Source organism: Schistocerca piceifrons, chromosome 1 (genome assembly GCF_021461385.2).
Source record: "Schistocerca piceifrons isolate TAMUIC-IGC-003096 chromosome 1, iqSchPice1.1, whole genome shotgun sequence".
Lineage (NCBI taxonomy): Eukaryota > Metazoa > Arthropoda > Insecta > Orthoptera > Acrididae > Schistocerca > Schistocerca piceifrons.
In genome coordinates, this window is record NC_060138.1 from 615,077,641 (window position 1) to 615,092,437 (window position 14,797).

General features: G+C 41.0%; 1 protein-coding gene across 1 annotated transcript; it reads right to left on the reverse strand.

Annotated features, from left to right (window-relative positions):
- Positions 1–312: 312 nt before the first annotated feature.
- Positions 313–7,131, reverse strand: LOC124803748 (homeobox protein Hox-A10-like). Its single transcript, XM_047264696.1, has 3 exons — positions 7,097–7,131; positions 4,204–4,635; positions 313–1,322 (listed from the first exon to the last, which is right to left on the reverse strand). The coding sequence occupies exons 1-3, from the start codon at positions 7,100–7,102 to the stop codon at positions 1,029–1,031; spliced, it is 732 nt and encodes a 243-aa protein (XP_047120652.1). The 5' UTR covers positions 7,103–7,131; the 3' UTR covers positions 313–1,028.
- Positions 7,132–14,797: the final 7,666 nt, after the last annotated feature.

Sequence of the window (14,797 nt, forward strand, 5' to 3'; positions counted from 1 at the left end):
CTTTCGATATGGTAACGTAGACGTTAACAGTCACTTAACTGGCTTATAATCAATTATTAAATGATTAAAAATTGATTAGGCTGTCGATACACTCTTTTCAAGTTATATGTAATTCTTAGCTAAGCACTACAGTAGCAACGCTCAAGAATTACACAACAAATGACTGGAATATTTTCCAGTCTTGCTGTGTGTCCATGAATAACCAATTTTCACAGTGGGGCATAATTTTTAGAGCTGGTAAGGCACTGATGAATAAATGAGATTCAATTTCATTAACAGTATAAAATTTTTATTAATATGTACACAGCCTAACATCAGTAATTAAACAAGGAGGTACAACATATTCACAACAAATGTTTCAGTTACATGTACTACACACTGTCACAGTCTATCAAGATTTGTAACACAAAATACCTTCAGCAACAAGAACAGGAGGAAAATAAAAAAGCAGTGGTAATATCAGAGAAGCTGGGACTCAATCTTATCTGTTACAAATTAATAATGCAAAGTGACTTGTAAAACATCAGTTCTCTTCACTTGACACTTGCATGTCAACAGATAAAAACATCAAGAAAGTTTGCTACATTAGTCTCATTTGAGATGCGACAAGTGTAGCGTATGGTTGGTAATCTGTTTCTCTATATGTGTAAGAGTTGTCACAACTGATGTGGTACAGAAAAGTGGACATCTGTTTTTGTTATAGGATTAGTCACATGTGTCTTCATTCGTGAGTGACTTACCATTATGCATTCATTTCTTGAATAAGACAATTGGAAAATATATTGGAAGCCATGCGGAAAGGATATGTGTTGAATGGAAGGATAAATTTGTGGAATATATACGTTAGTATTGCCCTATTATACATTTAGGATACAAACTGTGCTGATACCAGACACCGAAACGCATCCCTGGAATAGGAACACTGCACAAAAATCTATCATGGAGACCGGTTTGAGATTAAAAGAACTGGGAGATAGCCTCTTGTTGGTGGCTTTGAGTATTAGCTGTAGGAGGGATCCGCAGGGGGTTTAGTTAACACGTACGAGCTCGGGTTGGCCGTAGGTGTAGATTGGTGCCCCAGCTGGTTGCACCTCCTGGTATTGGAAGCGCGCCAGGTAGCCAGGAGCGAGCGCTGGCTGCTGCAGGCCAGACAGTTCGCTGGAGGCGGCGCGCTGCTTCTCGGAGGTGGGGGCGGCTGCTGCGGGGGCGGGCCCGTGGCTGTAGGCTATGCGGTGCAGGCGGCCGTCCGGTTGCAGCACATAGTACACGCCGCTCTCCTCTGCCTCACGTAGCGCCGCGTTGCGGCCGCCGGCGAAGCCGAACTGTGGGTAGGTCAGTGGTCTTTAGTATGCAGCGTGGCTAGCTTTCTCGAACAGTGCAGTATGGTACGGAATCGAAAAACAAGCTGTGACCATAAAGAACCTGGCAGCATTTGAAATCCAGGTGCCTCATGTGGTTGTTAAAACGTGGTATGTGGTCAGATACATATAACACGGTAATAGGAGCTGCTGCAAAGTACGGATGAAGGGTATATGCCCAACTTATATCAGAATAAGTGTTTGTGAGATATATTATGGGGGGTCTACGTAAAGAATTAACTTGGTGAAGGAAAGAACAAGAGTATGCTAAGAAAGGAAAACTTAAAACATATTATTTCAGATGGTGGCTGTGTTGCATATGAGCTGCAGCCTGCACTTTGGAATACATTATTCTTAAGTGAAACATACTTTCTTTGTACGATGAAGTCTCTTGTTAGATTTCACTTCGTCAAAATTTACTCCTGTGAGCAGATCATCTCACTGACGTATGTTCTGGGAAAGTGCACAAAACAGAGTAACATGCCTGTACACATAACGATTTAGATTTCACTTTTAACGGTCGATGCATTTCTGAGAAATTCGATTTGGAATTTTCTTGTATCCAGCGTTCACCAAATGTTGCTCACATTCTTCACAAAGAAAATCCTACGTGGAAAATATATCCAACCCCCATATCCCGACTAAATTGTATACGTTTAATCGCCGAATGTCCAGTAATATATTCTGCACATTCTCGTTATTTTCATTTGTCGTTATAGAGATACATGTTAATATCTGCAAGAGAAACATGACTACTTAACACTCTCCAATTATTGTTTAAATGCTGAAACTGGTTGAACAGACACACATCAGTCCATCACTATTACCGAAAAATTTCCGTCGAAACAAATGACAAGGTACCTGACAAATATGAAGTATCATATTTCCAAAACTTGTCTTCAAATCCGACTCGCTGGTGGAGCTACGTTATTGAACAACAACTATCAGATTAGTAATGGTATTCTTATGCTTTTATGTAGAGCTTAAACTAGCACTGTAATATAAAAAGACATAGATTAATTAAACAATGTGGAAGACAGAATACAAAGAGAAGAGTAATATTTTTTTTTCAGCGCTGCACTTTGAAGAAATGAGAATATACACATTTAAGTTTGTTTCAGTTTTGTGCCATGAGGGTTTTCACCGTACGGTACAGGTAACTTTTAAGTCTTTTTCACAGATTCACATTTTATAATGATCTCTATAGTAGTGAGTGTAGGGACTGTACTGTTGTATAGCAAAGAAATCAGATAACATAATGCTCTTTACGCCCAAACAGGTGAACGTTTTCGTTGTCAGTTGATTCTTTTTAGGTAATAAGGATGTGTTTTCCCTATAAAAGGTAGAACAATACTAAAATGGATTATTTCAGCTATTCAGCGGAGTACTCCCAATGGTGGATACATGCACCCAGTTAAAACTCTGACTCAGACTGTTAGGCCTCACCGTCACTGACAGTATAGTCCCTACTGCGCTGCTGGAATATACATCATAGACCCACTCGAATCTTCAAGTTTGCACTTTTTTCTCAACAATTTTTCAGTTTACCTAGGACAGAAATATTGAAAAATTACAGCGAAAATATGTAGGTATTATTACAATTGAAAGGAAAACAGCCCTCAGTCACTATTTTTAACAAATTAATCAGGCTTCAACACTGCTAGGAGTGTCTTCCTCAGAATGTAAATCAAAGAATGGTCTATATTCTATAAAATGGTCACAGAATTATGACTAAAATCGTATGATAGGGTATAAGTACGGAATCAGCGTAAAAGACTGGTAGTACTTATATGTCATTTCTGTTACCATGTTATAGAATACAAACCATTCTTTGACTTAAATTCTGAGGAAGACATTCCTAGCAGTGTTGAAACCAGGTTAATTTCTTGAAAATAGTGACCGACAGCTGTTTTCCTTTCAATTGTAACTATTCGCGGTCTCTGAACGTGCAGCCATGTACAAAATTTTGCAGGTATTATTATCAGTTTTCTGACGTAGATTGAAGTGTTGTTCCTCAAAAATGTCCTCCACTGGAGCACCCATTGAAAATTCAACAATGTAATAATGGAAGGAAGGCTGCTTAGGCCTATCCGTGGGAATCTGCCTCATAATTTATCATCTGACGTACTGTTTGCGAAATAAAATATATTTTTACACTGAGACATGATAAAGGTAGCTTAGGTTGCTTCAGAAACGAAAGTTCTTTAATAGGTATGATCCTACTGGAAGTATTTCGAACTGGCTTACCCAGTCAGTTACGGAGAGACTAATGTTTCAACACTGATTTGCAGTCAATGCTCAGCATAGAAGTTTTCATAAATAGAGAGATTTTTCAGACCATAAAAAGTTTGATAAGTAACAGAAATAATCCTACAACTTCAAACTGAATATGAAACCATTACCTTTTAGTCTGACAGTTTCCAATAATCCTAAAGGCTAACATCATCTGAAAAAATTATCTAAAAGTTTGAAAGGAAAGAAACGCCAGTGGTTTTCTAGGTAGTTTTGTTGCTGTGGTCTTCAGTCCAAAGACTGATTAGATGCAGCTCTCCACATTTGTCTATCATGTGGAAGTATCTTCAACTCTGTGTAGCTATTGCACGGTGTATTCACTTGCTTGTTTGCTGTCGTAATCCTTTGTACTAATTCTGCAATCTGTATCTTCATCCTTCGTCGCTGGTTCCTTGGTTACCCAAATAAAAATTGTGGTCTACTATCTTTATTAGTATTTCACTGTCTAACCTGACTGCTTCAGAATCTTCTGACTTAAAAGTGTACTTCACCACTCCTTCATTTTATGTGTATATTACAAGGTACAGAGGTGAAAGAAGGCAAGGATACTTACGTTAGCTTGTTCCGTTGTGGTGGGAACCTCGGTTGTGGTGGTGGCGGCCTCAGTGGTGGTGGTGAACGTGGCTGGTGGGGGACCATACTCGTTGGGCAGGCGGTACAGCTCAGACAGCCGAGAGGGTTCTGGTGCCGGGATGAAGAACTGTCTGCCGAATTGGGGGGAGCCCGCTGCGTACAGTGGCGACAAGGACAGGGGTGCAGAGAAGGCAGGCTGCGCCTGCGACTGGGCGAACGCCTGAGGCTGCTGTTGAGGCTGGGGCTGAGGTTTGGGTTGAGCCTTAGGTTGAGCCTTGAGTTTGGGCTGCGCCTGCTGGCGCTGGAACTGGGCCTGAGGTTCAGGCTGACCGAACGGCGCGCCGTAACTGTTGGAGGGCGCCTCCCCTGCCGCCATCGCCGCCAATGACACCGCCACCAGGAAACCGAGCACCTGCGACAGGTGGAACTGCATTACCATATGTTCAGCATTCTGTTTCTTGGTGATTTGGCTCATTCCTCAAACCCTGTTCATACTCTCAGAATAATGTTTCAGACACCACTTCCATATCTAGACCTTGTTTTGTATTCTAAAAACTACTCTACTACACATCAGAACTGGATCATTTCCCCATCCCATTGTTTGTGTTCTGTTGAAGGATACTAGATACGAGTCTAGAGCATAGATACTCTTTGTGTAAGCCGATATGTCTCCCATTTTTCCGTGATCATAAAATAAAAACTACATGGGAGGAAAGTTTTCCACGTTCATAGTCATTGCAATCTTAGTTCTAAAAACATAAGATTCTTCGTAACACACAAACACATGACTGTAGAGTCTCCAATTGTTATAAATATCTGCGACACTTTTGCGCCAGTAAAATATCCTAAGACTTGACCAACCTCCGTTATGTTAACAAATGAGGCACTCCACGACAATTTTATACAATTTTTATCCATTACACAACTAAATTTTGTCAATGTTTTCCCCCATTTTCTTATTTTGCATTTTATTTCGTTTTTATCTAATTAACGTATAAAAATTTTAAATCGCAGCATTTGAGACTGATGCTAGAATAGTTCCTGATCATGGTTTCTTGAGCCAGATATAGAGGACACTTATTTCATACAGTTTTTCATCATTTCATTCCATTCAATAAGCTGTTAATCCTGATAACGTTACTAGAACATGAAGTATGTCAGTTACATCTGCAAATTTATTTACATTTAATTCGTTGTTCTATAGAATCTGTTAACTATTCTTGTACATAATTCGTTATAGTTCTCTTCCTACTTTTGTGTTACTTGAATTGTTCTCTCTCTCTCTCTCTCTCTCTCTCTCTCTCTGCACCCTATCAACAAATACAGTCAGGGTGGAAAATGGATTTCCGGGAAAACTCCATTTACAATAAAGAACAAGAAGAAGACTATGTTTTCCCATTTCAGGCAGGTATTTCTGTTTTTATACTTGCTATAAATTTGTGGGTAAAATCGAATTCTATCAAAATTCGCTTTATATGTAACATTCGAACTGAAACATTCCCGTGAATCTTTAGGGCACGATAAACACGGGGTCTATACTGCCATAGTACTTCCATACCAGCAATAAACATCAATTAGGCGTACTGTAAACATCCTAGACATTTCTCTTTAACTTTTCTAACTTCAACTGGTCTAATAGTTCATTCCCTGGGATAATACTTTACATTTGTCCAATACTTCGGTCTTGTATATTTTCATATGTACTGATAACAAGGCTGACACGTTTTGGATATCTGATACACAAACAGAAAGATGAAACATACTATGAAACTTATAATATTGAGCATATATGAACAGTAAAACAAGAAGTGTTCTGCTCCTTTTTGTAGAGTGAAGAAGCGGAAAAGAATCATTGTAGAGGTTTTTTTACCTACAGTTACTTTTTTCGGTTCAATCGCATTCCACTGCGAATTATTTTCGCAGTTTCATGCTAATACTTAATGCCTGGAAGGACATTTTCCACCTATAAAGGACATTTTCTGTCCTTTCGCTCCTGTTAGGAAGAATATTTGTTTTATCTATTCTCTATTTATTCTTTCGACTGATTTTGTTCTGGTCTCCAATTGCATCATTATTATGCCAGATACGTGATTTTAGCATACCCTCTACATTTAAGCACAATTATAATTTATGTAGGCAACGGCTTTGCCGCAGTTGATACACCGGTTCCCGCCAGATCACTGCAGTTAAGCGCTGTCGGAAATGGCCGGCACTTGGATGGGTGGCCATCTTGGCCGTCATGTGCTGTTGCCATTTTTCGGGGTTCATTCCGCCTCGTGATGCCAATTGAGGAGCTACTCGACCGAATAGTAGCGGTTCCGGTCACAGAAAACCATCATAACGACTGGGAGAGCGGTGTGCTGACCACGCGGCCCTCCTATCCGCATCCTCATCTGAGGATGACACGGCAGTCAGATGGTCCCGATCGGCCACTAGTAGCAACACATATGGAATTAGCTCACTCCTTATCCAAGCAAAATTTTTCCATTGATCTTCATCGTCACCTAGTACATCCTACATCTCACTTTCAGGTTTTTTTTTTTTTTTTTCGTTCAGTATATCCTATCATGCGCATGAAATGCAAAATCTGTCACCAAACGCTACATTGAATTCGCTGATATTTAGGGTGTCATGTAACAAGGTAGGTTTACAACTAAAATTATCTACATAATTTCAACAATAATTTCAGAACGTAAAATAATAGTTTGAAGTGGTCTTACTGCTCAACGTCGCTCGTAAAGAACTTCAGGGGTAACGTGGGAATTTGTACACGGAATGGAGCAACAGTATATAGACTGTCCAATATGTAAATGCGATGAAGCCAGGACAGCGTCGCTGACACCAAGGCAACGGAGGAGAAGCTAAGCACTCACCTTCATGTCTGCCGTTGGGCTTGCTGTACGTGGAAGCCTGGAAGACTGTGATGTCGGACCGCTGTATCGGGTGCCTTTTATACTGCTCCGAACTCTGGCGAAGCTGAGGTTACGCCACGAGGCAGCAGCCCATTACGCGTCCTGCAGGTGTCGCGTGCGTTGCGAGACGACCATGGGTCAAGGCGCATTCAGCGCCACGCAAAGCATTCGTCCTGTGTGCGGCAGTTCCAGTACTTAGAGGTATATTTGTAAGTATCGTTCTAAACACTTCTCAACAAATTTTGAACTTCAAAAACGAGCTGAATCTCGTTTTAGATTATCAAGATACACTGATGGAAATGGAGTGTGTTACAGGTTGAAGCTGCATCCCGATTTTTGCTAAACATCGTGGAGATGTTCATCAGATAACCTGTACCAAATGAAGTCCATCATTGTGGCCCGTGCCGGAGACACATTCTGTGTTCTTTCATGAAGATTGCAGTCTGCAGACTGCTATAAAACTATACGTCTTTCTACAGCATTTCAGAGATTTACAGTGGCTGACAGATCAGAGGAGCAGGCAGGTCAGCTAACAAGTATTTCTCAAGCCTTCCGTGGTGTCAGCTGCTGGAGTATGCAGGTTGGTAGGCCAGTCATGTAGGATATGACAACAAGGTTTACCACTCTTGCCGCATACTGGTCAACATCCAGCATCTCTCCAACCGTTACCAAATCAGTTCCACTGACATACACATCTACTTCCTATTCCATGACTCCAGTACTTAGGACACGTGTGGGAGTAGAGACTAGCTGTTTCTTCTGAACTTTCAAGAGATCAACTAAAATCGAAGTAAAGCAAAAAATAGAACACATGACACAAGTGAACCGTCAGATCTGTTAACCTTGGATTTTGAGGAGACAGGTGTGTAGTGTAGGAATCTGCCCTGTGTACCTGGCTGCCGGCTTTTCATGCGACAGCCCCTAGTTTCCAAGAAAATCAATGATGAATTTTTATGCGTACTTCCTCTAAGTGTAACGCAAATAATGTTCCAAGCAAGCGAGCTAGGGCAGCATGCATGGTACACAGCTACAAGCCTGATGGCACAGCTTCAAACCCTGCGTGTACCTTCTCTATTTTCGATTTCATCATACATAATGTTATTAAATGGTATATGCCACGCAAAGCTATTCAAAAATACTCACTTTCGTTTTACTATATTGTTAAATCACAGCAAAGTTTCTTCAAATGCGTATTCTGTTAGCGAATAGATTAAGTGAAAACATCAGAGGATTCGCAAATTTTAACCGCTGCGCTACGCTCGCGTGGTCGCAACATTACGATCATTTAAGGTATAGATCGTACCTATTAAACATCAGGATCTAGGGGCCGTCGAATTAAAAGCCGCTACGCAGTTAGACAGGACAGGTCCATCTACAACTTAACCTGAGAGACGTGAAAATCAGTGATTAACACGTCTGACGGTCCCTCTTGTCAGCTCAGAGATATACTAACTTTATGACGGTTTGTGGTTTGTGTTTTGTGTTAATTCAGTCGGTATGATGGTGATAGTAGTGTATTACTTACGGTTCGCACATGAGCACAACTGTACAGGTGGACGCTTAATTATTTGATGGCACCTGGAGATGAAGCTTTAAACTTCCGTACCGGTCATGGATTACTATAAGAAAATTACTTGCAATCGAAGTGGATTTTTATTCTTTAAATATGTTCCTCGGTTCCGGATGTTCAACTGATCAAACATTCAGTGCGTAGACGTCCGGCGCGACGTATCTCCGAAAACTTACCAATGACCTTCCGAACCCACGCCACAGAGAATAGCTGTTGTATTCCGTCCAAAAGTACATCAGCACCTCATTAATCAAGTGGGGATGGTGTTCAACTCCTCAGAGTGTGTCCCAAATTACATAATCATGTGTCTCAGATAGATTTATGAATTTTAATATGTTGGATGAATCCGTGCATGCTTCCAAACAAGTCACATTGTAACATAAAAAAGCGAACGAATACCTTAGCCGGCACCATCATTTGTCACCTTTGTTTTTCACTCCCATCATTGTAACGTTTTTTAATTGCGATAATTTTTCCTCCTCTTTGCATAGGATTCGTTATTTGCCCCTGTTGTCACGGCAGTATACGAGCAGGGAATTCGCCCGAAACGGCATCACGTTATTGCTGTGTCAGCTTCCAACTGTCGCGGTTATCCCGGGGGCTGCTGCGTGTCTGCCACGGGGCAGCCGCTTGACAGCACGTATTTCAGAACACGCATCAAGGGCAAAATAATTTCATTATTTTAGGTTCGTAGTGGTTACAATTTGATGCCTGAGGAATTTATTTCTTCCCAAAAAATATGAGAGAATCCGGAGCAACAGTTGTTGTTTGGGCGGGGCTCCAAGACTTCACGTTCATTAATTAGCTTTCAGTACATCACGAAACACTCTTCGTTACCAGCGTTGTTTCATACAATGTCTTTAAATGGATAACTGGAATAAATCGTTTAATTAGGCTCATTACACATAGTAGGAAAGAGGACGAGACTGTTATGACCTCGTCACCAGCGCGACTTTGCATACTGATACTTTTCCCTTTTGGGTAGGGACACTACGAATGTAGTGTGTGGTCATATAAGATGAGAATGTGGGTCTCGCTGGAGGCGTGTGCAAGATAGTCTCTGCAGTCACACTATCTTCTGTGCCCTCGGTGGCTCAGGTGGTTAGAGCGTCTACCATGTAGGCAGGAGATCCCGGTATTGAGCCACGGTTGGGGAACACATTTTCACTTGTCCCCGTCGATACATATCAACGCACGTTAGCAGCTGAAGGTATTAATATACAATTCTAATTTCCCTTTTGAGTCTATAGTAATTTACGAATGTGACTTGCACGTAGAGAAATTGAAGGAGAGATGTTTGTCAGCTCTTGGGGTGGTGGTGGTGGGGCGGGGGGGGGGGGGGAATGGTGACTGGAGAAAGGTGGCAGCATGGGAGGTGGTTGGACAACTATAGACAAAAATCTGGATGGAGAGAAGAAAGAAGGGCAGGGAAATATACAGTCAATACATTGAGTTTTTGATGAAACGAATGTCACATTTCTGACTATGGACTAGTTCCGCTTTTGTGGAAAGTTATTTCTGGTCTTTTCACTTATTTTCCTTTGATATTTTCAGGAAAAATATTAGCGTAAGAAAGAATTATTACAGCTCAACTTCTAGTTGATAAAACGCAAGATAATCTCAGGTTTGTGCAATCGAATTGGTACTACAACGCAATGATGTCCGAACATTTAATTTCGAAAAAAGGAAAGGACCGAAGACTGTTTTATAATATCATATGAAATATTCTTTCTTACATTTACACGGATACTCTGCAAACCTCACTTAAGTGACTGACAGACGCTTCATCGAACCACCTTCACAATAATTCTCTACTGCTGCATCTCGAACAGCGTGTCGAAGAAACCAGCAACTACTTCTTTCCGTGCGAGCTCTGATTTCTCTTATTCTAATTTGATGATCGTTTATCCTTATGTGGTTCGGCGTCAACAAAATATTTTCGCATTCGGGGGAGGAAGTTGGTGATTGAAATTTCGTGAGAATATTCAGCCCCAACGAAAAGTGCCTTTATTTTCATGATGTCCACTCCAAATCGTGTATCAAGTCAGTCACACTCTCTACCCTACTTCGCTATAATGCGACACTTGCTGCCCTCCTTGGACTTTCTCGATGTACTGTGTTAATCTTCTCTGGTAAGGATTCCAGACCGCGCAGCAGTACTTCAAAAGAGGACGGACCAGCGTTGTGTAGGCAGTCTCTTTAGTAGATATGTTGAATTTTTTAAGTGTTCTCCCAAGAAAACACAGTCCTTTGTATGTCTTCCTCACAACGTTTTCTGCGTGTTCTTTCCAATATAAGTTCTTCGTAATTGTAATTCCTAGGTATTTAGTTTAATTTAGGGTATTTGGATTTCACTGATTTATCGTATAACTGAAGTTTAACGGATTTCTTTTAGCATTCATACGGATTACCTCCCACTTTTCGTTATTTAGGTTCAATTGTCAATTTTCACTCCATATAGATACCTTCTCTAAATCGTTTTTCAATTTCTTTTGATCTTCTGATGACTTTACTAGACGATAAACGACAATACCATCTGCATACAACCTAAGACGCCTGCTCAGATTGTCTCCTAAATCGTTTATGTAGATAAGTAACAGCAAAAGGCCTATAACACTACTGTGGAGAACGCCAGAACTCACTTCTGTTTTACTCGATGACTTTCCACCAATTACTACGAACTGTGACCTCTCTGACAGGAGATCTAGTCACGTAAATGAGACGATATTCCATAAGCAAGCAGTTTCACTGCAAGTCGCTTGTTTGATACAGTGACAAAGGCCTTCTGGAAATCTAGAAAAACGGAATCAGTTTGAGATGCTTTGTCGATAGCGATGAACACTTCCTGTGTGTAAAGAGCTATTTGTGTTTTACAAGAACGATATTTTCAAAATTCGTGTTGACCATGTGTGAATAGACGGTTCTCTTTGAAATAATTCATAGTGTTGGAACACAATATATGCTCCGAAATGCTACTGCGTATCGACATTAATGATATGGCCCTGTAATTTGGTGGATTACTCCTAGTACCTTTCTTGAATATTGATATCATTTGTGCAACTTCCCAGTCTTCGGGTACGTATCTTTCGTAGAGCGAGAGGTTGTATACGGTTGTTAGGTATAGAGCTATTGCATCAGCATATTCTAAAAGGAACCTAGTTGGTTCACAGTCTAGACCGGAAGACTTGCTTTTATTAGGTGATTAAAGTTCTCTACTTCAAGGATATCTTGTTCCAAGTTATTTTCGCAGCTGTTCTTGTTCAAATTCTGGTACATTTACTTCGACTTCTTTAGTGAAGAAATTACGGAAGGTTGTGTTGGCAGCACTGCTGTCTGCAGTATTTCCATCGGTATCTGGGAGATTAGGCATAGACTGTGTCTTGCCGCTGGCATACTTTACGTACAACAAGAATCTCTTCGTATTTTCGCCACGTTTCGAGACAAAGTTTCGTTACGGAAACTGTTATAAACATCTCGCATTGAAGTCCGCGCTGTATTTCGATCTTCTGTAAAAGATCGCTGATCTTGGAGATTTTGCGTTCGTTTAAATTTGGCACGCATTTTCCGCTGTTTCTGCAGCAATGATCTGGCCCGTTTTGTGTAACAAGGAAGAGAAGCTCCGTCGATTGTTAATTTATTTGGTATGGATTTCTCAATTGCTTTCGGTGCTATTTCTTCGAATTAAAACCACATCTGGTCTACACTTGCATTGTGGAGATTGTCTCTGAGGAAGGCGTCAAGTGAATTTTTATCTCCTTTTCTGAATAGGTATATTTTAGTTAATTTTTGGAGGATTTAGGGTTTACAATATTCAGTTTCGCTACGACAACGATGTGTTCACTAACTCCTGTATCCGTTTTCATGATCCTTATTACCTCAGGATTGTTTGTCAAGTGTGTTTTCACCATCGTTTAGTATTAGCGAGGGTTGTACTCGTGGTCTAGGGGTAGCGTCTTTGATTCATAATCAAAAACGTCTTCGATCCCGGCCACTGCCTAAATTTTGATAAATAATCAGCATTGGCGGCCCAAGACTTCCGGCATAAGAAGTCAGCCTCATTCTGCCAACGGCCTTGTCAAAGAGGGTGGAGGAGCGGATAGAGGTTCAGGGCACTCTCTTGTCCTAGGGGTGGGATATTGCCTCTAAAGGCGGAAGAATCAGCAATGATCAACGACATGAGGATGCAGAAGGCAATGGAAACCACTGCATTAAAGACACGTAACGTGTATCCAGACATGTGGCCTGTAATTGAAAAAGTGTCATGATGATCTCTCCATTGGCAAAAGATTCCGGAATAGTCCCCCATTCGGATCTGCGGGAGGGGACTGTCAAGGGGGAGGTTACCATGAGAAAAAGATTGAATAATCTACGAAAGGATAACGTTCTACGAGTCGGGCGTGGAATGTCAGAAGCTTGAACGTGGTAGGGAAACTAGAAAATCAGAAAAGGGAAATGCAAAGGCTCAATCTAGATATAGTAGGGGTCAGTGAAGTGAAGTGGAAGGAAGACAATGATTTCTGGTCAGATGAGTATCGGGTAATATCAACAGCAGCAGAAAATGGTATAACAGGTATAGGATTCGTTATGAATAGGAAGGAAGGGCAGAGGGTGTGTTACTGTGAACAGTTCACTGACCGGGTTGTTCTAATCAGAAACAACAGCAGACCAACATCGACAACGATAGTTCAGGTATACATGCCGACGTCGCAAGCTGAAGATGAACAGATAGAGAAAGGGTATGAGGATATTGAAAAGGTAATGCAGTATGTAAAGGGGGACGAAAATCTAATAGTCATGGGCGACTGGAATGCAGTTGTAGGGGAAGGAGAAGAAGAAAAGGTTACAGGAGAATATGGGCTTGGGACAAGGAATGAATGAGGAGAAAGACTAATTGAGTTCTGTAACAAGTTTCAGCTAGTAATAACGAATACCCTGTTCAAGAATCACAAGAGGAGGAGGTATACTTGGAAAAGGCCGGGAGATACGGGAGATTTCAATGAGATTATATCACGGTCAGACAGAGATTCCGAAATCAGATAATGGACTGTAAGGCGTACCCAGGAGCAGATATAGACTCAGATCACAATATAGTAGTGATGAAGAGTAGGCTGAAGTTCAAGACATGAGTGGGAAGAATCAATTCGCAAAGAAGTGGGATTAGGAAGTACTAAGGACTGACGAGATACGTTTGAAGTTCTCTAACGCTATACATGCAGCAATAAGGAATAGCGCAGTAGGCAATACAGTTTAAGAGGAATGGACATCTCTAAAAAGGGCCATCGCAGAAGTTGGGAAGGAAAACATAGGTACAAAGAAGGCAGCTTCTAAGACACCATGGGTAACAGAAGAAATACTTCAGTTGATTGATGAAAGGAGGAAGTACAAACATGTTCCGAGAAAATCAGGAATACAGAAATACAAGTCGCTGAGGAATGAAATAAATAGGAAGTGCAGGGAAGCTAAGACGAAATGACTGCAGGAAGAATGTGAAGACATCGAAAAAGATATGATTGTCGGAAGGACAGACTCAGCATACAGGAAAGTCAAAACAACCTTTGGTGACATTAAAAGCAACGGTGGTAACATTAAGAGTGCAACGGGAATTCCACCGTTAAATGCAAGGGAGAGAGCAGATAGGTGGAAAGAATACATTGAAAGCCTCTATGAGGGTGAAGATTTGTCTGATGTGATAGAAGTAGAAACAGGAGTCGATTTAAAAGAGATAGGGGATCCAGTAATAGAATCGGAATTTAAAAGAGCTTTGGAGGACCTACGGTCAAATAAGGCAGAAGGGATAGATAACATTCCATCAGAATTTCAGAATTTCTAAAATCATTGGGGGAAGTGGCAACAAAACAACAATTCACGTTGGTGTGTAGAATATATGAGTCTGGCGATATACCATCTGACTTTCGAAAAAGCATCATCCACACAATTCCGAAGACGGCAAGAGCTGACAAGTGCGAGAATTATCGCACAATCAGCTTAACAGCTCATGAATTGAAGCTGCTTACAAGAATAATATACAGAAGATTGGAAAAGAAAATTTAGGTGACGATCAGTTTGTCTTTAGGAAAAGTAAAGAGACGAGA

Bases quoted from the DNA above. Each gene is read 5' to 3' on its own strand.
- LOC124803748 (XM_047264696.1), bottom strand. The intron at 1,323-4,203 runs GTAAGTATCCTT...ACCTACCCACAG, and splicing joins CCACAACGGAACAAGCTAAC to TTCGGCTTCGCCGGCGGCCG.